The sequence below is a fragment of the Leptosomus discolor genome, chromosome 1, assembly GCF_034619465.1.
Source record: "Leptosomus discolor isolate bLepDis1 chromosome 1, bLepDis1.hap2, whole genome shotgun sequence".
NCBI classification, from domain to species: Eukaryota; Metazoa; Chordata; class Aves; order Leptosomiformes; family Leptosomidae; genus Leptosomus; species Leptosomus discolor.
In genome coordinates this window covers 37,861,388-37,878,269 of record NC_141391.1, presented here as the reverse complement: position 1 = coordinate 37,878,269, position 16,882 = coordinate 37,861,388, and the positions used below count along the sequence as shown (strand labels likewise).

The 16,882-nt window shown below is 37.8% G+C and overlaps 1 protein-coding gene across 2 annotated transcripts in view; it reads left to right on the top strand.

The window, feature by feature from the left end:
• DIAPH3 (diaphanous related formin 3) overlaps positions 1-14,270 on the top strand; it is a 272,276-nt gene extending 258,006 nt beyond the window's left edge. For both annotated transcript variants that reach the window (XM_086481984.1, XM_086481982.1), the window contains exon 28: positions 14,014-14,270. In XM_086481984.1, the coding sequence (XP_086338110.1) occupies positions 14,014-14,270 (257 nt within the window). The remainder of the gene's footprint in view (positions 1-14,013) is intronic.
• Positions 14,271-16,882: the final 2,612 nt, after the last annotated feature.

Below are 16,882 nucleotides of genomic sequence, written 5' to 3'. Positions count from 1 at the left end.
TCTGAACTTATTGCTCTTCTGAGCAATCAAGTGGTTTCCGTCACAGACTAACTTGGTTATGGAAATAGGTTGTTTTAACTGTTGGGGTTTTTTGACTACACTGAGTAGGCATCTATAATCAGTATAGTTGCAAAGTAGTAGCCATCAGTGGTTCCACACAGATGGCAAAGCTCACCCAAAAAGGAGGTTGAAAGGCATAGACAGTGCAAAGAACATTTCTGCCATGAACAAGACTGATGATGGCTGGTTTAAAGGCAGTTCAGATGTGTCTGCACATTTACATGTGAGAAGGAAATGCAGAATACTTTGCTCGGATGGACGTGACCATGGGGTATGTGCTTGGAGGTGAAGTCTAGGCTTGTAGACGGGGTGTATGCCAATATTAACTGATACAGTAAACAACTGAACAAAAGCCTAAAGAGAAAAAAAATGCAGTTGTGTTAGTTTGCCTTGAAAGTCTTAATGCTGTCTCGTGCACAGCTTTCATCAAATTTAGGTATACAATGCCATCTGAGTGAGTACGGAGTTGTCACAATATCTGCAGTTTTACTGGGTGTGCCTGGGGTGGAATTAACTTTCTTCATGGCAGCACGTACACTTCTGTGCTTTCTATTAGTGACTGAAAAACAGTGGTGATACCACACCGGTGTTTTGGCTGTCTTTGAGCAGTGCTTGCACAGTGTCAAGGCTTTCTCTCCTTCCATCCCCAAAACACACAGAGCAAGGGGTGGGCAAGAGGTTGAGAGGGGACATGACCAGCACAGGTGACCTAAACTGATCCTCCGTACCATTCAACGTTATATTCAGCAATAAAAACTCAGGGAAAGGAGGAGGAAGGGGGAATGTTTGTGGTTATGGTGTTATTCTTTCCAAGCAACTGAGGCCCTGCTTTCCAGGAGGTGGCTGGACATCCGCCTGCCAATGGAAAACATTGAATGAACTCCTTATTTTGCTTTGCTAGCTCGCACAGCTTTTGCTGTCTGTATTAAACTGTCATCTGCATCCACGAGTCTTCTCACTTTCCTTCTATTTTCTCCTCACCCCATGGAAAAAGGGAGTGAACAAGAAGCCAGATAGATGTTTGCCTGTTGGCCAGAGTCAACCCACCACAACAGCAGTTCTTTTTTAATGGGTTACGTTATAGCCTTGAACATATTTTGAAAGGATTACATCTTTTTCCACATTCCTTCAGAAAGTCAGTTCACAGGTTTTATGCTTTAATGTGTCATCATATGAATAACATTTAGTTGAATGCCCAGAGTAACTGAAGAAAGAAAAGCATTAGTGCTAATTCAGATAAACTCCAGTGGTCTTTGCTGTAATCTGTTGTCCTCTGACTTCTTCTGCTGTTCAAGCATTTACATTTAACATGAAAATGCATTTGACCGTGCTTGCTACAGAGAAATAAGTTAAGCACGTATTTTTCTCTTTGTGACTAACTGGACTTGGGTATTATTATTTTAATTATCCCTCAGGCAATCTTCTGATGTGTGATCCTGTGCAGGTCAATGTTCTGCGAGTCCTTCAACATGACAGTTCACAGAATAATTATCCTGTCATCACACCTTGATTCATTGTTATGTCATTTCTTGGGCTTTTTCTCTTACTCACATTTGCTTAGCAACCAGATCACACATCCCTTGTACTTATTATTCATGTAATCACCCTCTGCAGCACATAGATGCATCAATTAAAGCTTTACAATGAAGTATATTGTTCTGTGTAGAATCATCAGGTGTCAGGAATTAAAAATTGATTTTAAATGGTGCAGGCTGCCTTCAAATGGCTAATCTGTGTTTATATTAAACAAACAAGCAGCCTAACAATTCTAAACACAAAAAGCAATAGGTCATAATCAATAGGAAATAGATAATAAAATTATATTGTGTTCTTTAAGTGCATAGCCTTTTTTAGAGATTTACCAATTTACATGCGGTTCTGAAATGTCTGAATGCTGAACATCTATTTAAGATATGTTTTTTCAGACACAAATCAATGTTGTGTCTGCTTTATTTACTCTTACCTATATTCTTTGTAAACATTTTCTGGATAATTTGCAGATTTGAGTAAATTTCACAGCAAATTATTATTGGAATGAAACTGGAGTACCCAGAAGCTTTGACTGTAATCAGCAGATGCTCTGGCATTACCATAAATGTTTTCTTAACTGCCTCTGTCAAAAAAAAAAAAAAAAAGAAAAGAAAAGAAAAGAAGAATTTTTCCTGTTTGGAGTCTTGCTTTTCCTGATTAAATTTTGTTTGGCTTCTTTTGCACAATTAATATAGCATGATGATCTGTAACCATTTGTTTTTAATACCACTTTTGAGCCAAACACATTTGCAAGGCAGCTTCGTAAGTCAGAACAGACAAAGGAATACCAAGTCTATGCGTAAGAAGCCTTTGTTTCAGTGGCTTGGGAGGTCTTACTGCCTTCTGCCTCTGAGTGTAAAGGGTTCGGGTTTTCGGTCTCTCTTATTTTCACTCTCTCATTTTTTCAGAGAGAAGTTTCTTCTATGAGTACAAAGATGTATTGTGTCTTAGATTTCTTGAAATTAAATCCTCTCTTACATAGCAAGATTAACTTCTGGTAGCTGGTTGTCGCTAAACAGTAATTGTGTGCAGTTGATTAGGAAAAGAGGAAACTGGAAATGCTACAGTTGGCTTCTGTTGTTTTTTACATACCAAAGTGGCTGCTAAAAGTCTAATTGTTAGAATATAGGGCAGTAAATATGTTAATCACGTGAAAAATGCATGCAATTAATGATGTTAAACACAGCATTTTGAATTCACAATGACTGGATTAATTACCCACAACAATGTGTCTCGAATTTGTCTCATATGATAATTCAGTGATATTTGGAAGAGTCAGTAAAAGTCATCTTTAAAAAATAATTCCTCTTTCAGACTCTTGAAATCCTGTTCCCTTTTCAAAGCAATTTGTCACACTTGCAAAGTACAGTTGTTGGTGTTGAATACACGTATGGCTGGATCATGTGCAGAGTAGAAACATTTTTTTTTTATATATATACCATCTCTCTCCACACATGAGCAAGGCTCAATTACAGTCCATCCCAAAGAGAGGAAATAATTAAGTGAAAGCACATAATGTTAATTAGAGCTTCATATAAAGAGAAGAGAAGAATTGTCAAAGGAGTATATATGCAATCTTGCAGAGCAAGGGGAAGATGAATCACTTTTCCTCTGCCTTATTTCCCAATATTTAGTTTTCTGTGAGGATCTTCTTGAAAATGCGATATTTACTGCCACACGGTTTCACTCTCCTTGATAGCACTCTTTTGTTTTCTGCAGAGCTTTGTCAGAAGAAAGAAAGGACCATAATAATAATGCTTGAACAATTAAAGTTACATTAACTAAGATGATTCGGCTTCATCCCATCTCCGGTGTATTCAGGAAGGCAATCTTGGATGTTGGTTTACACAGGTTAAACTTCACAATCAGGTCTGCTTCTGTCCTGTTGAGAAGCAGCTGTGCTATAAAGAAGCACAGATATCTTTTAAGCTGACATCAATGTTGTGTAAATCTTTTTTCGATCTACTTAGGATTTCGAGTTCTCATAAATACTTTTTCAGGTTACTAAATCACTGCACTCTCACCTGTCATAGCAACAACAGCGTGCAGCGCACTCTGTTGCCCTGCTTCCCTCCAGAGACTTGTTTTAAAATGAGAGGAGCCTGAGAGCCGTATGTGTGGGCAAGAACTGCCCCAGGACACTGGTCTGGTACCTGTTACAGAGATGTGAGAAAATTATGTTTCTACTCAACTGTTAAAACTAACACCCACCTAATTTACTTTCAGCCCTAGCCTTTCATCTTTATGCTGCTCCCAAACACATTTGCAAGACTCTGTAGATCACTCTTTCCCTTAGAAGCAGATTGATTCCTTGGGAGAGAAGTGCAACAGGTGATGAGGGAAAGACAATTTTTCCCATCACTTTGATCTGATATTACAAAATATTTGTGCTCTACTTTCAGGCAATGCAACCTAGCGATATCCTGATTGCTGATGTAAACCTGGGAACGGAAGTTGGGGCTGAAAAAAGGAAATACAAATTGTATGGTTTTGTAGTAGTTTTTGGAATAGTTAGGGGATAGTTCGTAAACATTTAATATCAAGAATAGTGGATAAGAAATAATTTAGTGTTAAACTCTTAAGGCAATTACTGGACATAGTTACACAGCTTTTAAAAAATGTTTATGCTAAATAGTAAATACTTAGCAGAAACAAGAAGGTTATTTAGAACCGCAGTGAGTGGAATCTCATAAATATCAGGTCAGTCTTTAATACTTGCTTTGTTGGTTGGATTTGTTGGGGTTTTTATTTTCCAGAGGTAGGAGGCTTCCTACTGTGTTGGGGTTTTTTTCCGCAACAATTGGTAAAAGAAGACACAAATTGTGTGATTCTTTTCCATTTTGGTTATTTTCATCAGCTTATAACGTATCATTGCCCATTGCAGCTGCCAGTGGCTTTCCTTTGATGGCAGCAGTCTTTATGCGTATTCCTGAAATTCTTTATCAAAGCGTACCTCGGAAGCAGTATTCATCTATAGGTAGATGCTATGCAGACAGGTTTGGAGACTAAATTGTCTACTGCTCAAAGGCATCAGAGGCAGTTTAGTACGTGGGATCTACATAAATTATCGTCAGCTGAACAGAGCATCTCTTTAGACTATGGACCTTTATGTATCTTGTCACAGATCACTAACACAGTCATCATTTTTGACTCTCTGTTAACTCTAAAGAGGATTTGGAATGACAAGCTACAATGTACTTGTGAAGAAAGTAAAAAAAAAAAAAACAACAAAACCCACCAAAACAAGTAATAAACCACATTTCAGGAATTTAAAATAGTCTAAATATGTTAACTTCCAGTTTTATCATTGTAATTTACTGATCATTTCCTGACTTAAAGAAGAGAAAAAGTTGATGTTTATCCTATTTGCAGCATGGGAGGAATCCAATAAACACCGAGGCTGTGTCACTGGCCACTGCCTGAAGACCCACTGCCACTGGGTGTCCTGGTAGATCAACATTTATCTTTTTAGGCCCTTTATCTCAACAGAAATAAGAAGATTTGTTATTTATTAGTACTAAAGTTATACCAAATTATTCATCCATTTTGAAACTGAGACACTTACATGTTTATTTTTTTAAGAATTATTTAAACCATGTGCTCTAAAAGTCAATCATGACCACAAAGTAGGTTTCTATTTTACAAGGTTCTGTTTTGTATTTCCGTAGAAACTCCCAAACATGCCTTCATTTGGGGAAAGGTGCGTGAGAAGACACAGAAGATCCACTGTAATTGAGAATGAAATAGGGAGATTGCCAAACTCCTAAGTCTGAATTAGTCATCAGACACCTTCAGAGGTTTCTTCTCTCACTTACATAAAAACCTTGGGTGATTTCTGTCAGTAGTCTGATCCACGCTTTTGTTCTCTTTTCATCTTGACAAGCACTCAAGACTTTCATTTAAATCCCAGTAACTTAAAGTTGCATTTCTTGTAACAAAAGTCATTGCCAAATTAGAGGTGAGCATGTATTAGTTTAAACAGAGAAATTGGTCCCTACTCAATGCAAATGCAAAGTACATTTGGAAAAGATAGGAAAAAGATTGAATGGAGTGTTCAACAGGAATTTAAAGGAGTCTTTGAGAAGATGTAGGTAGTTAAGGGTTTACGAGAATTTTTAAAGGCTTTGCTTTAGGGTCAAGTGAAAGGGAGCTGGTCCAGCATAGTTCCTTTCATCATAAATTAGTTTGCTCACAATTTGTAATTGATTTTCTTTGAAATTTACTTTCTATAAGTCCTCTATGCTAGCCTCACCTATTGCTGACATACTCTATTCTTGCCTTTAAAATGAACAAAACCCCCTATATTCACTGTTTCTGAAAACTTTGTTTTGTCTAAATTGGACTTACTGATTAGTGTTTATTCCTTGTGGTTCACACTTTTTTAACACAAAAGTCAAGAACAGCAGCAACAATTAAATGAAAATTATTTTTTTTAAATGTTCCAAAAATCAGTAACACTTTTCCATGCTTCATGAATTACTGTCTGCTTTAGATTAGTCAAGTTGTGAGCATTTAGCATGAAATCCTAAGTTGTATGAAATTACTTATCAAGCAAAGATCATTCTTTGTAGTACTGCTACTGCTCCTTTAGGTGTTAGGGCTGGGGCTGCAGGGTGTAACTAAAATAAGTCGTAACAACACACAGCACTCCTTTAACATTTCAGGGACATTCTCCAATCCTACCCTTGTCAGTCACAGAAATTGTTGAAAAAATATGGAACTAATAAAAAGTAGCAATAAAAAGCATTTAAAGTATTTTCCATTATAGTGTCCAGCAAGGAGCTATCTCATTTTTTATGAGTGATGTTATGTAATAGATATGGACCTTCTAGCTATAGCCGTCTTTCATATTATGTCTAAATTCTGCTTCTGGGTGGTAAGACAGGCTTTTAAGAAACATAATTAGGTTTTGTTCTGTTCTAACACCAATGCCAAGGTCTGGGAACGGATTTCAGAAGGCCAACCTTGGGCTGTATAAATGACATTAAGGATAGATGGATGCCTGAAAAAACTCGGGGCTCAAAACTGTCCAGTATCTTAGACTCTAATAGGAATGGGGGGTCAGAGCAGGAAACGAGACCCTCATTTCAAACTTGAGAGGAAAACAAGAATTAATTATTTTCTCATTAGCATCTCCGATAGTAAAAAGCCAAGAGTTTGGAATCTGGAAGTCAAAAATACCAATTTTCAGAATTGATGGATTTTTTAATTGAAAGATTTAAAATAGGGGAAGGGGATGCTAAAAGACAGATGTAATCATCTTATCCCTAAGCTATTGTTTGTGGCAGCCAAACTCCCACACAGCCACTCGTGCAGGCCCTGCTTTGGTGTGGTGGGACAAGGAGGGCAATAGGAAGAACAGGAGCAGGAAAGCTCATGGGCCAAGATAAAGACAGGGAGATCACTTACCAGTTACTGTCACGGGCAAAACAGCCTCAACTCAGTAAAAATTAATTTTATATATATATATATTTGGGTGTTGGGAAACAAAAAAAGAACCAAAAGACTTAGGGAAAACACACTCCTCCTGCTTTCTCAGGCTCAGCTTCACTCCAGACCCTTCTCCTGCTCCCTTATTATCACCTCAGGTTACACTTGCACCCATAAGGCAACTAACAGCACAAAGTGGTGACAGGCTCAGCCGTGCCCTGCGGTGGGTCACTTGGAGCCATCAGGAACCAGCTGTGTCCAGCACTGAGCAACCCCTGGCCTCTCCTTACAAGAGGCCGCCCCTGCAGCCCCCCCGCTACCAAAACTTTGCTACCTAACACCCAATACAGCTGTCTACTTTAGAGCTGAAGCTCGATGCAGCTGCAGTGGGAATTTCGAACCTCCACCTTGTCCTGAACTTGGGTCCTCAAAATGTCCACCGGCACTGCTCGTATTCAGCCTTTCGAAATGAGAGTCTAAGTAAATCTCAACCATCTGAAACATAAGCCAGTATTGCCCAGTTTATATCAGAAAAAGTAGTTCACGCTTAGAAACTGGTTTACTGTTTTTCTCGTATCTTCAGCAAAGAGTCAGGGATGCTTTATACTTTGCTATCAGCAGAGGAACCCTTTAGGAACATCTGCAGACTGACTCCTCAAAGGATTCTGTTTATTTAGGTGAGGCATGTGGGGGTATACACTGGTATCCTCACAACGCCAGTAGTGTGTGACCATTGTCTAAGTACACTTGGTAAGGTTGCACTGGGACATGCGTGATGATGCAGTCAGTGTAATTTGTGGAAGATCGACAGGACTTTCAGACAGAGGCTGGACTTCCAGCTTGTGGGAATGCTGTACAGCTGCATCTGGAATCAGCGCATTCCAACTGCTGTCAAAAACACGTGCTCTTTTCCCCACTCTTGCTGGGAAAACACGTGCACAGAGCACCATGGTGTTGTAGCTTTCCCCTGACCTTCAGTTCCGTGCATCAGAGACAGGGAACCAGAGACAAACTATGGCACCACACTGGGGAGCCAGTGATGAGGATCATGGCCAGGGCTGTTACTTTTTCCAAGCCAAAGCCATTTGGCATGGGGGCATGCCCTCAGAGTATCGAGCACAGGCAAGTCATGACTTACCATGTAAAAATCATTTGCATTGGTGGTAAGGTTGGTATGTGTGGGCTTTAGAAAATCTCAGCATAGACGTAGCTTCAGGAATATGATGTAGCATGTGGAGCGCAAGCCAGAGAGATCAGAAATATTCCACTGGGTTTTTGAGCATTTTTCCCTGTTAACTTGGTAAAAGATGTAATGAGGTTGTAACCACGATTGTTCTTTCTTATGTTACGATTTTGTCATGCCCCACATTGAGATATATGACTGTAATACAAACGTATAATGCCACGTAATGCAGTTCTCCTTATTGTGTTTGCAACTTTATTTTCAATCGGTGTACAAGTATTTACATAAAAACTAAATATGTCCTTAGTATCAAGACATATTGAGAAACTATGCAATGAAATAAAGCTTTTCAAAGTCCTTTTTTATTTTAAATATTTATTAGTAATTTAAAAAAAAATCCTTATCTCTACTTTAGTGAGTCTCTTGTAATAATTTTTGTTCTCTATTAAAGCTAATATATAACACTATTATGCAGGATTTAAAAATCTCCGACTGATCATATTTTGCTTCCCCAAGTTCACAGCAGGCGAATCTCATACTACTGATTTTTTTTGTTCACATGCTAGTGCACAATTTCATTTTTCTGAATATAAAGTATGTAGCCTTTAATAGATTATAAGCATATCATTATAAGTTATTCTATGCTAGCACACCGTTTAAACTATGGAAACCTATTAAGCACAATTTTCTGTCAACTGAATTTCCTGAGCATTGCTGTTAATCAAAGTAATTTTAAAAGACTTCTATCTAGATGATAGCAGCTCTTTGGCTCTAGGATATGTGAATATGATTTTGAAATGTTTTTTGATTAACAGCAATGTTCTGGAAATTCATATCTGCAAAACCTGAATTTTAATAGGTCTGAAGGACCCACTAGAGTTAGATTTGAACAGGGGAAAGAAAAAGATTTAAATGTCATGAAATCTGGACACTTAAGACTTTAGTAGTGTACAATGAGGTCTCTGCCTAGCCTGTGCCTGGAAGCATTCAGTAGCAGTAAAGTCAAAATTATTATGAGCAAAAGTCTTCTCACCCTAGCGTTTCAAAAACTTAAATGTGACTTCAAAGTTTTTGGTTTTCTTTTATCTGCAGAGTGATTGTTACGATACAGGTGAATGAGAGGTTTTGATTACTAAAAATGACCAAACATTAGAAATTTGTCTCAACTACTTCCAATATATACAGCAAATAAGTTCTGTTTTTATCCAGTGATTTTTAATGCTTGATTTCTTTTTTGTCTTGCTACTGCCGGAAGGTACACCTTGCTACAGTAGGTGGACAAATAGTGCACCTCCAGAAATGTAAGCTTTCTTCTTAACAAGACTTCATATAGAAGTGCCTTTCCATTAGTAGTTTTCTTTTAACCTTCTATAGCTTTATTATATTTAATTATTTAAAAGTATATTTGAACCAAGGTGTATAAGTGTATAAATACATTTGGGTTACTCTGCAATTTGTTTCACATATAGTTTACTGTCAAAAGCAGAAACCAAATTTATATATGTCTATGATGTAATGATTCAAAGTAAGAACACTTAGGAAAAGTCTGTTAATATCTGTGTGGTTTGTGGATTTTCTGTGCGTACCTTTGTTCTAGAAACATAGGATTAAAATGGTGGCCAATGTCACTAAGCCATCTCCTTGCTGTTGCAGGCAGCCATATCAAATATTGTCTTCAGAAACAGATCAAATTCCTGCTTATAAGTGGCTATGGATTTTTGCTCTCACTTCTGTATATGTGCATTACAAACCTTCATTACTCTGATGGTTCAAAAGGTTTTGATTTCTAAATAGAAATATATTAATGGCTGTTTATTCTTGTGCTTCCTTTGTCAGTTAATCTTGACCTAGGACTTTTCTTGAAAGCAATAACTATATGCTTTATAGCCTTTATGACACTGAACTAAGGAAGTCCAACTCTGCTGTTGTTGTGATCAAAGTTACATGTTAACCTGCAGCAGCTTGCAGCCCTGTAGTTTTAAATTCGTATGCAAGGTGCATTGGCTTTTTGACATCACCAACTTTAACAGTTACATGTTGAAAATGCACTTCTTTGGATTTACCAGTATAGCATAGGACGTGCAGCTGGGTTGGGGCAATCCCTGGTATCAATACAGGCTGGGGGATGAAGGGATTGAGAGCAGCCCTGCTGAGAGGGATTTAGGGGTACTGGTAGACGAAAAGCTGGACATGAGCCAGCAATGTGCGCTCGCAGCCCAGAAGGCCAACCATGTCCTGGGCTGCATCAAGAGAAGCGTGGCCAGCAGGTCGAGGGAGGTGATTCTCCCCCTCTACTCCACTCTGGTGAGACCCCACCTGGAGTACTGTGTTCAGCTCTGGAGTCCTCAGCACAAGAAACACATGGACCTTCTCGAGCAGGTCCAGAGGAGGGCCACAAAAATGATCGGGGGCTGGAACACCTCCCCTATGAGGACAGGCTGAGGGAGTTGGGGTTGTTCAGCCTGGAGAGGAGAAGGCTCCAAGGAGACCTTATTGTGGCCTTCCAGTACTTAAAGAGGGCTTATAAGGAAGATGCGGGCAGTCTTTTTAGCAGAGTCTGTTGCGCTAGGACAAGGAGTAATGGTTTTAAACTAAAAGAAGTAGATTGAGACTGGATATAAGGAAGAAATTTTTTATGACGAGGGTGGTGAACCACTGGCACAGGCTGCCCATAGAGGTGGTAGAAGCCTCATCCCTGGAAACACTCAATGTCAGGTTGAACGGGGCTCTGAGCCACCTGATCTAGCTAAAGATGTCCCTGCTCACTGCAGGGGCATTGGACTAGATGGCCTTTAAAGGTCCCTTCCAACCCAAACTGTTCTGTGACTCTATGATTTGCAGGAAGTGTGGAAACAATGCAAAGTCATGACAGTGGAATGGATGGGGTACCATATCACCAATGCATGCAAGTTTGAATCACTGTGTGAAGCAGCACGAGGTGTTTCAGAGTTTGTTGTTAACACTAATTAATTCCTGCTTGATTAAAATAAAACATTGGCAGGGTAGACATTAATATTTCTGAGGAATTAGTGAGACTTTTTACTTTGCTTGCACCTAACTATTTTTAAACTTTGGCTTAAATGGAAGTGGTCTTTCACTCTGACAAGAAGAATGCCACAACCAGTGTATATACCTCAAGTATTACAGCAGTTAATTCCTTAGGTGTGTATTTAGCAAAGTGAAATCTAGGACAGTTAGTAAATACGCATGCTTTCTGAGCCAGGCCGAGCAAAGTTCAGTGTTTCTGAATGAGATTCACAAACAGCCAGTTTACTAAGCAGCAAACTACCTACCTACACATCTGCTAATACTGAGCATGCACTTAGGCACAGCAGTGTGATATGGAGAAGTTCCTCTTTGATTGAAAGAACATACACTGTGAAGGTGACACCTGATATAGGAAGCAGCTGCAATAACAACTTGGAAATGATAAAACTGGATTTAGATAAAATATGTGTGTCCAAACCTTTTTTTTTTTAATTGACACTAGCTGCTCATATGTCTGAGACAAAAGTGTTCTCATTATTTAGGAATTGCTGCTAATCACTAGTGTAAAGTGTCGTGTATTAAGAACGCGACAGTGTGATTTTTCCAGTGGATTGTGATATCTTCACTGGACAGGAGTTACAACGGATGAAACAAGAACTACTCACGTAAACTGGACAGTGATTAAGGGACCTTACTAATCCCATTTCCCATTGTTGCAGGACCCCTCAGACTGAAGGGGAAGACACTGGTCCTTCAAGTTGAATGCCCCACTATTAGGCTATGCCTAGAAATTCACAAATATGAACATGACTGCTGCTGTTTTAAGGGAGAGAAAAAGACACAGATGTACTCAGCTTTACTCAGTCACTATCCCCACGCAACAGTCTCAGACTATAGGCAGAAAGTTATGGGACTCACCTTTCTGCAAGGCTGAATCAGTTACTGAGTTTCAAAGCAGGACAAGATTTTAGTTAGATCCCAACATCTACTGCTTCTTCATACGTAACTTGCAGCAGTTTCCTGCTTAGACTATTTGCTGTTCTGAATCTCACCCTAAGGTACCTTACTCTGCCCCTCAAACACAAAGAGAAGCTGGGGAAAATAGTGCTGGATTTTACTTTGAGGTGTCAGTTCATAAGGGTTCACCACCTCTGTTGTTCAGTCCAGTTCATCATACCTAGCTGATCCTCATGCCTGAGTATTTTGGGGTGAAGAATCTGCTGAACTGCAAAGTAGTTAAAATTTGGTTGTTGGTACACTTGAGCAGCTTTCTTTCAGTGCCTAATTTATTTATGCCTTTTTTGAAGTCCAACACCTATACACCTATATATATCTCTGATTATACGACAATATGTTTTCTTCTACTTTAAAAAAAGTATTGATTTTCAAAACACCAAGTATTTTTCCCGCTGCCCCTAGATTGAACATAAACAAAAAGGGCTATGGTGCAGCTAGTATTTTGTATCATTTTATCAGCCTGCAAATGTGTGTTCAGAATCAATAAATATAAACATTTAAGTAGAATGGAATATTTAAGAGTCTACATACCAGGGATATTTTAATTATATATGATGGGTTTATTATATGTAATTATAAAGATGTGTTTATGCTCAATATTTGGCCTCCTGTGATTCAGGAAGACTGAAATGTATGGGGGTGCATCTTCAGGGTCAAATTATTTTTCCATAGTGTAAAAAATAAATTACATTTTTCAACTAAGGGCAAAATTTGGCTATTATCAAATTTTAATTAAGAATTGTTTATCTGATTTAGAAGGTGATAGAAAGAAGGTATTTATTTTCCTCCACTTGCCAAAAGGTGATCCTACTTACAAAATTTGCTGAGATTGTCCAAGAAAGTGTGTAAAATCCTCATCCATCACCGAGAGCCCGTGGTCAGGGAATGACAGTGCAGTAAATATCTTCAGCAGCTGCCTTTTAATGTACAAGCTGTTTTCGGTAGGAATTTTCAGCACTCACATAAAACACACTGTCATGAGTGACTGCCTGTGCTCCGAAGTCATTACTATTGGGATGATGGAACATCTTTCAGCGAATAACCAAAAAACTTTAAATGTCATGTCAAGTTTGTTGAAGCCATTTTCAAGCCTTGCTCAAGGTTACATGAATATTGAGTATGCCTGTTTTTTAAAAGTTTGAGATCTGTGAGAGGGACCACTCATATGCTGATTTTGAGAACAGTCACTTGATTTGGAGGGTGAACAAAAGAAGAAATCTGTCTATTAATACATGTCAATCCAGCAAAGCTCCTGGATATTAACTGAGTGCACTCCTTGTGACAGTTGATGCCAGTGATGTTTAGCAAAAAGTAGTAAGTTATGCAAATTCTTAAAATTACTTATCTGCCTAAAAGATCACAAAGGAAAGAAAAATTATTACAATGGATAATAAAACTGAAATAGTTTTTTTAATACAGTTTAAAATTTGAACAATTAAAAAATATGTAGGAAATCTAATTAAACAGCTAAAACTTTGGAAGATACTGAGAGGTGCTGAGTACTCTGTTTTCTCTTTGACTCCAGTAAGAAAGGAGGATCCTGTCAGGCTCTATGTGTGATTTTGTAGGAAATATGGATGCTGATCTAGCGAAGTCATGTGAAGTCTGTATCACTTCCAAGGGACCAAGCCCACTCCTTTTGAAGTGGTAATTTTTTTGATTTGCCGCCTTGGCAATCATTACTCCTTCTAGTACATCATCTGCATGTAAAATTTTGTCTGATCAAGAGGTCTTTCTGTGTTACAGAATATTGAAACTGAGTATTTTAGTAGTGAAACATGATTGGTTTGGTTTCTCTTCTGCAGAGAACCAGAAAGGACAACTAGAGAAGCCATGTTCGCACCACAGTATCAGTTTAAACTTGACAAGAAGCCCAGTCACCAAAGAAGTTACTTATGATGTGGAAACAAGTTCTGCGGCGTGGAACAAGGCTGTTGGGAGAAAGGAAGCCTGTCACGGAGAAGGCAACAAAGAAAAGAAAATGGATCGTATTGGGTCTCCTTCTAAGGGAGAAGCCATTCCAGAAGTAGAAGCTCTCCTGGCAAGACTGCGAGCACTATAGAATAATCATATAAAGGTTTAAACCAAAGCTTAAACCCAAGCTATAATAACCTGCATCTTTAAAGATACACTAATTTTCTATTACTGACATTACGTATTTGTAAGTTCCTAACTTCTGTATGGATGAATGATCTACTGCTAAACTGTTTGTTTGCAAGGCTGTACAAAGTGATACTGCAGTTTTGCATAACTGCAAAATGATTTTTGTTACATGTTTTTACCTACTGCAATATCAGAAGAAAACAGATACTGAATTGTTCCAAGGCACAATCCTTTTAGTGGACAAACTGCTGACCACATGTTTTGAGAGCTTCTCAAAATAGGAATATCTTTTAAATATTGTTAAGTCATGGCAATAAGGGTCAGTAAATAACAGAAAAGGTATTCTTATGTTTTCTACTACAGTTTCTACACTTAAGAGGTTTTAGCGCCTAAGAAGTATTGTTATAGCATCCTTTGCAATTACAGTGATAGGAAATATGTGTCATATAAATCAGCCATATTCCAGTTTGAGTTCATCAAAGAACACCAAAGCTTGCTGAGTTATATATGTATTTACCATATGGAAAACCATGTACAGTAAACAAAAAATCTATGCAAATAATATACTTTATGTGTGATTAATATATCACTGCTGTTAAGCTTAGTTATGATTATTATATCAAAATAATATATACAATTTCTGGGCTTGCAAGGTTTTGCAGCTGTGTCCATAGTGGGGGAAAATGTCTTCACAGTTATTTACCAGTGTAATGTTTTATCTTTTCACATGTGAGTTAATATGTTTCTATAAAAGGAACATGTAATGGAAAAGGTTTTTACAATTGGTTTTTGACAAACTCATTTTCCAGTAGCCTGTAAAGTCTTATTTGCTGGCACAATAGGAATCTTGCACATAATTGCATCTCTTCTATCGCACTGTCATTGTGCATTGTTACATGTTTGCTATTGTATTTATTAATTGCACATCATAAGGAATCACTACCTATGTTACCAAGTAGGAAGCTACTATTAGCATCTCTGCTCCATTATTTAAAGCTTCCTTATTATAAGAGTGTATTAGGTATCTAATATCTTTCTTCTAAATTACTCTATTTTTCTTTACGAAATGCTGAAAAATATGTCTTTCAATAAGTCAGTTACATGAAAGCAGTATTTCAATGCTCCAGTGCTTTTTATATCCTTGTTTAAGTTGCCTTCGTACTTCCTGCACTAAACATTAATAAAGTTAATTAGAACTCAGAAGCTGGGCCTGTTTATACATATTGCATGGAGGGGTTTTCAGCCGTCATGGGAATCAATCTCGTGTTTCTGGGGCTGTTGTAACTGTCGTTGCACACTCTAATTACATTTCCCGCCTTAGCTGAAAAAAGTAAGAGATAGAAACAGAAGTCAAGGAAAGATACAGAGAAAGCCTGTCAGACAGTCATTTCTTCAGCTCTCCTTGTGAACAATGGGCAGAGCTGTCATACGAGGCCGCCTTTGGTAACTTGAAATTGCATAGAGTAACCGTAGCATTGAGGCTTAATGCATCTTTAGTGGATAACTAGAAATAGGACTACTAGTAGTTGTTCCACTAAGGTCTTCTGCACCTCCACTCTTAAGACTTACTACCCCTATTTCCAGGGTGCAGTAAAAATTGCTACCTGCAAAGTACAGTATGCTTGAGTAAATAAAATGGTGTTTCAAACACAAAGCAAATCTATGTTGAAGGAAAAAATATAATTAACCATTCACGGGGATGCTGGGGATGTGCAAAAATAAAAGGGCTACGAGTAAAGAACTGTCTGCAAAACATTAGCAGGATGACCTACCAAGTGAAGGTGGAAGTATAAATTCATTTTTCTGAACGCAGTAAACTTGTTCATTTGAATTGGTGAGTAATGGTCCACAACAGAAAACTGACAGTTCAGGACACTACTCCGTAGTTTATCAAACAAAGAAAGGTTAGAAAACTATCTATCTACTGAAATTTTCAATGAACAAAATGCTACTAGCAGTCTGACATCTTCTGATTTTAAAATAAATATTTACATCTAAAATTATAGAACTTAAGCTACCTTTTCTTACAGTTTGAGAAGCTCTTAGAAATGTATTCCAGAGCTTTTAGTCCTTCTAAGATGTTGTGTTTGTGAATTAATCCTTTCAAGCAGCCATCAAGTTAATTCACAGTTTCTTTTGTATAACTAGGAGAATGAAAAAAGCTACACGGCTTCTCAGAATCCATGTAAATACAGTATGTAATTTTTTTCCCCTTCAGTATTTCTCTGTACCATCATAATTTGATGTATTCAGAGTTCAAGTATACAGTCCAGTTGATGTACACAGTAAGTTTTCTTTCTACATTTCATCTTTCTTTAATTTCCCTTAGAAGCAAACAAATAGGACATTTCTGATGGGAAAAAATGTTTTTATTGCCTAATGAGTTCAGGTTAAAATAACGTTGAAAGTATTATGTCTGTATTCTTTTTCTATGCTTTTATGTTTTTATTAAAGTATGAAACTCAGCTTCTAAATTCTATGGAGTAAATTGCTTTAATTAAATTTAAAAATTAATTTTTAATTGAATTTAAAATTTAAAGTTAATTCAATCTAAAAATACTTGGGGTAGAC